This window comes from Ascaphus truei, chromosome 3 (genome assembly GCF_040206685.1).
Source record: "Ascaphus truei isolate aAscTru1 chromosome 3, aAscTru1.hap1, whole genome shotgun sequence".
NCBI lineage: Eukaryota > Metazoa > Chordata > Amphibia > Anura > Ascaphidae > Ascaphus > Ascaphus truei.
In genome coordinates, this window is record NC_134485.1 from 2,704,202 (window position 1) to 2,713,680 (window position 9,479).

The 9,479-nt window shown below is 49.2% G+C and overlaps 1 protein-coding gene across 2 annotated transcripts in view; it reads left to right on the forward strand.

Moving 5' to 3' along the window:
* LOC142491237 (olfactory receptor 52K2-like) overlaps nt 1-6,483 on the forward strand; it is an 18,893-nt gene extending 12,410 nt beyond the window's left edge. For both annotated transcript variants that reach the window (XM_075593505.1, XM_075593506.1), the window contains one exon: nt 4,843-6,483. In XM_075593505.1, coding sequence (XP_075449620.1) covers nt 4,843-5,938 — 1,096 coding nt within the window. In that variant the 3' untranslated portion in view covers nt 5,939-6,483. The remainder of the gene's footprint in view (nt 1-4,842) is intronic.
* The last annotated feature ends 2,996 nt before the right edge of the window (nt 6,484-9,479 follow it).

Below are 9,479 nucleotides of genomic sequence, written 5' to 3' on the forward strand. Positions count from 1 at the left end.
CTCTCCCCCCTATCTCTGTGCTGATTCTCTCTCCCCTATCTCTGTGCTGATCTCTTTTGCCCTATCTCTGTGTGCTGATCTCTCTCCCCCCTATCTCCCTGTGCTGATCTCTCTCCCCCTATCTCCCTGTGCTGATCTCTCTCCTCCCTATCTCCCTGTGCTGATCTCTCTCCCCTATCTCTGTGCTGATCTCTCTCCCCCTATCTCTGTGCTGATCTCTCGCCCCTATCTCTGTGCTGATCTCTCTCCCCTCTCTCTGTTGCTGATCTCTCCCCCTATCTCTCTCTGTACTGAACTCTCCCCCTATCTCTCTGTGCTGATCTCTCTCCTCCTATCTCTCTGTGCTGATCTCTCTCCCCCTATCTCTCTGTGCTGATCTCTCTCCCCCCTATCTCTCTGTGCTGATCTCTCTCCCCCTATCTCTCTGTGCTGATCTCTCCCTATCTCTCTGTACTGATCTCTCCCCCTCTCTCTCTGTGCTGATTCTCTCTCCCTATCTCTGTGCTGATCTCTCTCCTCCTATCTCTCTGTACTGATCTCTCTCCATTATCTCTGTGCTGATCTCTCCCCTATCTCTGTGCTGATCTCTCTCCCCTATATCTGTGCTGATCTCTCTCTCCTATCTCTGTGCTGATCTCTCTCCCCTATCTCTGTGCTGATCTCTCTCCCCTATCTCTCTGTGCTGATCTCTCTCCCCCTATCTCTGTGCTGATCTCTCTTCCCCTATCTCTCTGAACTGATCTCTCCCCCCATATCTCCTGTGCTGATCTCTCTCCCGCTATCTCTCTGTGCTGATCTCTCTCCCCTATATCTGTGCTGATCTCTCTCCCGCTATCTCTCTGTGCTGATCTCTCCCCCCTATCTCTCTGTGCTGATCTCTCTCCCCAATCTCTCTGTGCAGATCTCTCTCCCCCTATCTCCCTGTACTGATCTCTCTCCCCTATCTCTCTTCGTGCTGATCTCTCTCCCCCTACCTCTCTGTGCTGATCTCTCTCCCCCTATCTCTCTGTGCTGATCTCTCTCCCCCTATCTCCCTGTGCTGATCTCTCCCACTATCTCTCTGTGCTGATCTCTCTCCCCCTCTCTCTCTGTGCTGATCTCTCTCCCCTATCTCTCTGTGCTGATCTCTCTCCCCCTATCTCTCTGTGCTGATCTCTCTCCCCCTATCTCTCTGTGCTGATCTCTCTCCCCCTATCTCTCTCTGTGCTGATCTTCCCCCCTTCTCTCTCTCTCTCTCATCCATCTCTCCCTCTCTTTCCCCCCCTTCTCTCTCTCTCTCTCATCAATTCAATAATGCTAGTGCTTATGTCTGTCTCTACCTCTCTCTCTTTGGACACACATTGTCACTATGTTAAGCCCTGATAGGTTTTTGTTCCTCAGCTGTGTCTGTTGGTCATTGAGTGTCTGATAGTATCACAGGCTGACAGATATATGGTCTCATTGCGCCCGTCATGACCGCCTGAATCTATTGATGCTACTCATGTGTCTTAGTACTAGAGAAGAATTCACTGTGAGTGTGTTTATATATTGAGGCAAAACTTAAACACCATTTGGTAGAATTTTTTTCCCCTCTGTTGTAAAACCGTCGATCTCGCAGCTGATTTACGATGGGGTTTTCTTATGTTGCTTCAATGGGGAACAAAATACATACGCAAGATTTAGCCAGGTATTCTGATTATCAGGTTTCAACACATTTTACTGCAGCTGATTTTTGTTTGTTATGTGCATAGTTTTTTCTATTATAAACAGAGACCCTGGCAGATATATTAAATTTACGTATTTTTATTTGCATAATTCTTAGGTGGTGGCAGCAGCATATAGATATGATTTCAATTGAGTAAGGGGTTAATAGTAACTCATTGAAAGTACAGGCATACCCCGCATTAACGTACGCAATGGGACCGGAGCATGTATGTAAAGTGAAAATGTACTTAAAGTGAAGCACTCCCTTTTTCCCACTTATCGATGCATGTACTGTACTGCAATCGTCATATACGTGCATAACTGATGTAAATAACGCATGTGTAACAGGCTCTACAGTCTCCCCGCTTGCGCACAGCTTCGGTGCAGGTAGGGAGCCGGTATTGCTGTTCAGGACGTGATGACAGGCGCATGCGTGAGCTGCCGTTTGCCTATTGGGCGACATGTACTTACTCGCGAGTGTACTTAAAGTGAGTGTCCTTAAAGTGGGGTATGCCTGTACCTTGCGCAGGAGAAAGGTGCGTTGGCTAGAGTAGCCGTGTGTATTATCCCTGGTTTCATATCTAAGTCTCATGCTCTCTCCCTCCATGTGCTGATCTCTCTCCCTCCCCGTGCTGATCTCTCCCTCCCCGTGCTGATCTCTCTCCCTCCCTGTGCTGATCTCTCTCCCTCCCCGTGCTGATGTCTCCCACCCCGTGCTGATCTCTCCCCTCCCTGTGCTGATCTCTCTCCCTCCCCGTGCTGATCTGTCCTCCTCCCCGTGCTGATCTCTCCGCCTCCCCGTGCTGATCTCTCCCCCTCCCCGTGCTGATCTCTCCCCCTCCCCGTGCTGATCTCTCCCCTCCCTGTGCTGATCTCTCCCTCCCCGTGCTGATCTCTCTCCCTCCCCGTGCTGATCTCTCTCGCTCCCCCGTGCTGATCTCTCTCCCTCCCCGTGCTGATCTCTCTCCCTCCCCGTGCTGATCTCTCCCCCTCCCTGTGCTGATCTCTCTCCCTCCCCGTGCTGATCTCTCTTGCTCCCCCGTGCTGATCTCTCCCCCTCCCTGTGCTGATCTCTTTCTCTCTCCCTCCCCATGCTGCTCTCTCCCCCTCCCCGTGCTGCTCTCTCTCCCTCCCCATGCTGCTCTCTCTCCCTCCCCATGCTGCTTTCTCTCCCTCCCCGTGCTGATCTCTCCCTCCCCATGCTGATCTCTCCCCCTCCCTGTGCTGATCTCTCCCCCTCCCTGTGCTGATCCCTCCCCCTCCCCGTGCTGATCTCTCTCCCTCCCTGTGCTGATCTCTCTCCCTCCCCGTGCTGATCTCTCCCTCCCCGTGCTGATCTCTCCCCTCCCTGTGCTGATCTCTCTCCCTCCCCGTGCTGATCTGTCCCCCTCCCCGTGCTGATCTCTCCCCCTCCCTGTGCTGATCTCTCTCCCTCCCCGTGCTGATCTCTCCCCCTCCCCGTGCTGATCTCTCCCCCTCCCTGTGCTGATCTCTCTCCCTCCCCGTGCTGATCTCTCTTGCTCCCCCGTGCTGATCTCTCCCCCTCCCTGTGCTGATCTCTTTCTCTCTCCCTCCCCATGCTGCTCTCTCCCCCTCCCCGTGCTGCTCTCTCTCCCTCCCCATGCTGCTCTCTCTCCCTCCCCATGCTGCTTTCTCTCCCTCCCCGTGCTGATCTCTCCCCTTCCCTGTGCTGATCTCTCCCCCTCCCTTCGCTGATCTCTCTCCCTCCCCGTGCTGATCTCTCTCCCTCCCCATGCTGATCTCTCCCCTCCCTGTGCTGATCTCTTTCTCTCTCCCTCCCCGTGCTGCTCTCTCCCCCTCCCCGTGCTGCTCTCTCTCCCTCCCCGTGCTGCTCTCTCTCCCTCCCCATGCTGCTTTCTCTCCCTCCCAGTGCTGATCTCTCCCCCTCCCTGTGCTGATCTCTCCCCCTCCCTGCGCTGATCTCTCCCCCTCCCCGTGCTGATCTCTCTCCCTCCCTGTGCTGATCTCTCCCCCTCCATGCGCTGATCTCTCTCTCTTCTCGGGAATTACAGTACAAACTAAGCTGATCGTTAAAAGTGGGGAAAGCACCTGAACGTTTATTAAGGGATAATATAATATTCAGGAATACCTTTTGGATAACAAAACTATTAGTAATAGTCAGCATGGATATATGAGGGATACGCCATGCCAAACTAACCTTATTAATTTATTTGAGGAAATAAGAAGGAAATTAGACCGACAACGCAGTTAATGTTCTCTAATCAGATTTCCCCCCCAGGACTTTTGATTTGGTGCCACACAAGAGGCTAGTGCAGAAAACAGAGGAACATGATTTCAGTTCAAATATTTACACCTGGATATGTCTTTTCCCCATCCGCATCTACTGTATTATATAACTATATGTAACTATGTAAGTGCAGAACTGTCTAAACCGTGAGCAAGGGGACGTTTGGAATGTTTTAATGGCCACAGGTATAATAAACAGGCATGGCCCTAGTACAGAGGGAGTTAACCCCCTGCGTGCCAGAGTTTCTGACACCTCTGTGGCCAATGACCATCCAGCACTGATGGATCATGTGACTGCTCGGTGACGCCATCACATGATCTCTTCCGGGGATTCCGTCACCGTCCCAGAAGGGATGGGGAGGGTCCGCTCCATAAGCCCCTAGAAAAGGAGCAGAGGGACATGACGTCCGCTGTACGTCATTAGGGCACTGGAGGGGTTAATTAGTAAAGATAGTCGTTTGAGGAAATGTGTATATTGAGGAAATCATGAAATGTATCATGATAGTAATAGTGCGCTCGCGCCCCTCCAGGAGTGCAGGCGCAGTCACAGATGCCCCGAGAGGAGCCATTGCCGTCTTCATGGAAGGACAGCTGCTGCCTGCTGGGGCTATATTAAAATGTGACTGTTTTTAAAATTGTACAGTACTGTTGATTTGATAAATATTACTTGTAATTCATAAGAATGTTGATTTAGAGTGACCGAAAACAGCAACACAAGACCTAACTATAAATAGGTTCTTGTGCAAATGATACAAACCATAGGATTCTTTTACACATACTGTACAACTGTGTATACAAAACTCTACAGTGTAACTGGGGTACATATTGTTGTCTGCTTTTAGCTGTATATTTCCAGCTTTTTTCATTTGTATTATCCTTTTTCCCCCCCAGGAAAAAAGCTTTTCAAGAAGTTAAGATAATACAATGCACCATGAATCTGCCAAATACCACCGGTTCTAACCCTCCGACGTTCCTCCTGCTGGGAATCCCTGGACTAGAAACATTCTACATCCACATTGCTTTTGTCTTCTCTCTGGTTTATATCACATCAGTGGTAGGAAATATCACTCTTCTGTCCATCATCATGATAGAACGAAGCCTCCATGAGCCCATGTACTTCTTCCTCTGCATGTTATCAGCCATTGACTTGGTGCTATCCACTTCCACCACGCCCAAGATGCTGGGGATTCTCTGGTTCAACTCCCAAGAGATTTACTTTGCTGCCTGCCTCACCCAGATGTTCTTCCTCCACTCATTTGCCATAATGGAGTCTGCCATTCTTTTAGCCATGGCATTTGACCGATACCTTGCGATCTGCCACCCTCTGAGATACACGTCCATGCTAACCAACCGGCTCATCTCTTACATAGGTCTGGTGTCTGTAAGCAGAGCAGTGGCATTAATGACTCCATTACCTTTCCTTCTCAAGAGACTGCCCTTCTGCACAGCCAATGTTATCCATCACTCCTACTGTGAACACATGGCTGTAGTGAAGCTGATATGTGCTGACACCACCTTCAATAACATCTATGGGTTAGTGGTGGCTCTGTTCATTGTAGGGCTGGACTTGGTGTTCATTGTGTGGTCCTACATCCTTATTCTTCGCGCTGTTTTTCGCTTGACCTCCAAAGAAGCCAGGCTCAAAGCCCTTGGTACCTGCGCCTCCCACATCTGTGCCATTCTTGTGTTCTACATCCCAGTTGTTCTCTCATCTGTGGTCCACAGGTTTGGCAAAAATGTCCCACTTCACATCCACATCTTGATGGCAAATTTCTACCTGCTGCTGCCACCCATGTTTAACCCCATTGTTTATGGTGTAAAAACCAAGCAGATTCGAGAAAGGGTGAGGAAATTGTTCCACCTGGATATTGGGTGCTCTCCCAGCGGCTGCTCAGACATGTTCATAACTCGTCCTAGCAGGTGCCTGGCTCACAGAGACCACAAACAAAACAGAGTTGTGAGTGCAATATTTAGAACATTCAAATAATAATGTCAGACACCCATACTGTGATACTATATATATATATATATATATATATATATAGCCTGGCCTTCGGCAGCTATTGCTACTTCTGGGCCTTTCCTCTGTCAGTCCTGTTAGAACAGGCAGTGGAAAAGTTAATTCCTTCAGTTGGCCTGTTTGCATTTCAGCTCTGAGTATTGTAGCAATATTCAGGGGCGGGCCTAAGCAACCTTGAGCATGTTAATCCAAAGGGTGGATATGGGTTGGAACACCCCCTGATGTAGGTGAGCCAATCGGTATCCAGCTTTGAGTTGTAATGATTCAAAGCTAGAGACACTCCCTGAGGATATTCAAATTGAGACATGTTTCCTAAAATAAGTGATCAGTTAGAGAGAAATCAGTTAGTCTGAGAGAAGATATTGATCAAGCCGGACAGAGAATAGCGCTCTCCCTCCTACCCACCTGGGTGGGGAGGGAGGAGAATCAAGCTGCCATGAGCAGAATGGCAGAGAAGTAATATCAGGCCTATGCTGTACTACTGTATGCTGTGTATGCTGCTCTGAATAAAGAACCACAGAAAGAAGCTGCTGTGTGTGTATCACTGTTCCTGGTGTGAGGAGAAAGGAGTGTCAGTGGGGGTCTCTCCTCTGGAGACCCCAGAGGATCCCTACTGGCTGGAGGCGCTGCACCACCCAGAGAGAACAAGGGAAAGGTAACCTGTCCCACACCACCTCCTGTCCCTTTCCTGGTTCTCCCCACAACACCACGGAGCCCTCAGCCCTCCTGTTTGCCAGCAGGTCACAGCACCAAGACCGTGTACAGTAACCAGAAGGAGTGTACCCCCCCAATCTCATCTCGGGTGGGGGATAAGAGGGTTTCATATATATATATAAACTGTGATATGTCTTCATTTTAAAACAAAATGACGTATTGATATTAAGGTGAATGTGAATTTATTTCTTTCTCAAATCTGGTGAACGTTTAATTTGCAGTTGTGATACTTTAATGAAAACCTGCATTTTTTAATTCATTTGTTGTACTTGAGCACACTACCACAACAGGTGGGTTGTTACCTGGATCTACTACCCTGTCATTGAACAAGGCCATTGGGGCATATGTTACAAGGTGATCATTTTCATTTGCACTGATACAGTATACTGCAGATGAGCAGTGCATGAAACGTGTCAATCTGGCTAATTACATAAGACAGGGATCTCTTAGAAACATTGGTTTAAAGCACGTTAACTTGTAGGATTAAACTGAAGACAAAAAGTCAGAGTTCTACATCCAACATGACATATTATATACTTAGATACTTATCTGTATACTGTATCTTCTCATTATCACGGTTCATTTACTTAATTTCTTTGGACAACGTATTTTAAGCCTACACCACACGTCACGGTGTGGCCCACCTGTATCTCCTATCTCTGCTGCACCTGCACAAAGCTCCCAGCCTCCCTAATGCAGGGAGAGCGGCCTGTAATGGCAGCAGGGGCAGCAGCCTTAGGCCGTACAGATGAGCCACACCGTGGTATGGGTGTAGGATTAAAGTACTTTGGCCAAAGAACTGGACTAAATGAGCCTTGTGTATGAGAAGATAAACAGATAAGTATCTAACTATATTATATGTCAAGTTATATCTAGCACTGGGCCTCTTTGTCTCTTGTTCAATACATGAGGTCACAATCCTAGTAACGCTCTTTTTGACACAATATATATGGTGGTGGATTTGGGTTCTGAGCTTACATGGGCCGTATGCATTGGGGGATTTAACTGATGCAAAATGAGAGGGAAAATGCAGCAGTTACAAACACAAATGTTGATACATCCCAGTATAATATTGCGCTCTCTTTCCCAAACTCCTCATATAGCAACACCCAAAATCACTCACCAGCTCAGCCGGAGCACAATCGTAGCAAAGAACCTTGACTTACTTATACCTGGAACCCTGGTGGGTGAGGGGGGGGGGGGGTGTGTGCGAACTGAACCTACAAAGTAATCTTCATTCAATAATGCACACTCCTGGGAGATAAAGGTCATTGCTTTGTTACAGTATATACAAAATATAACTAAAACTAGGGTACCTCGCTGAGTGGCTCTGAAACCCATCCATAACCCCGGCTTGCACATCTATTTGTAAAGAAGGTCACTGCCGTAACGGCTGCCAATCAAGTTTTACCCCACCTTCCTCAAAACAACCACTGGAGGTACCTTAGGCTATGGCGTGCGTTGCAGGAACAAGAACTGCCCGTCAATGGGGCCGGGCCCACTAGCTGCCTTGGCGCGCAATTTGCTGCCACGTTGCTCGACTAGGTTTTCTTTAGACAAGAAAATTGTCTTAAGAACTGGTGACAGAGCGCTGGCCACGCCCCCCCACCCCCCCGGCCGTTCAGCCAATGAGGGCGAACCAGCTAGGTGATGTCATGGCCGCTCCCCGCCATACCCCCCGTCGCAATCTCCTGCAGCTCAGTCACAGACCGGAAATCGCGGTTTGCACCGCTGCACACGCCGCCAGCCTGCCAGGCGTGCGTGCAGCAGCCGACACTGGGGCCGGAGCCTAAGATCTCCCCCAAAGGAGACAACATCCACCGGGGTCCCTTCCCACCGTAACACCTTCCCGCCTAGCTGCAACAACAAATAAAACAATTAAAACCCAACAATCCCAACACCCCACATTAATATTTTTATACAGGGAGGGAGGATGAGACTTCTTACCTGTCCGGACCTGAGGAGGTAGGCAAATTCTCTCCCAAGCATTAATATAATATAAAATCCCTCCATACTTCTCCCCCCATTTTCCCCAACTTGCAACATTTGGCTCCCCACCGGAAACACTCTAGGGTAAATACTTATAATCTGGATATACTTAAATGAAAGATAATTAGACATTAAGTCCACAGTATTTCGGTTATTGTTGAGGGATTGGCTCTTACTGGGTAAAGTATATACAGCTGAACCCCGTTTATAACGCAGTTCTCGGGGTCCACCCGATACGACCGCGTTATAACCGGGATCGCGGTGGGGGGAAAAGGACAATAATCTCCATCAAGTTGTGCAATGTAGATATAAAGATATGAAGTAAACAGATGATGCTGATGACAGTTTCATGTATCTATCCGTCACCAGGTGTACACAGGTTCCAAGACAAGCTCTCATGTCACATGTCTCCTTCTGTCACTTGGACGAGGTGTCTCCATGGTTACGGGCCTGACCCCGCCTCCCCCGCTGCTGCTGCCCTGGCATTGACCCCCTTGGCCCTGGTGCATTAAGGGATGAAGGATCGGAAGTGGCTGGGGTTATGATGGCGGCTCTTGTCCTGTTGAACTAGAGGCAGGTATCCTCCTTTACCGGTCCGGTGCCATGCTCCCGGCATGGGCACCACGTGGTGGCTATCCGGAAACTCATGATCATCTTTGGGGCGGGAACGAGGGGATCACGGATGCGCTGCATGTTTATAACACGGGTGAGGTGGGTGAATGGAGGCCGCACAGAGTCCATGTACAGTACTCATTGTGTGTGTGCGCGTGTGTTTGTGTGTGTGTGTGTGTGTGTCCGGACATGG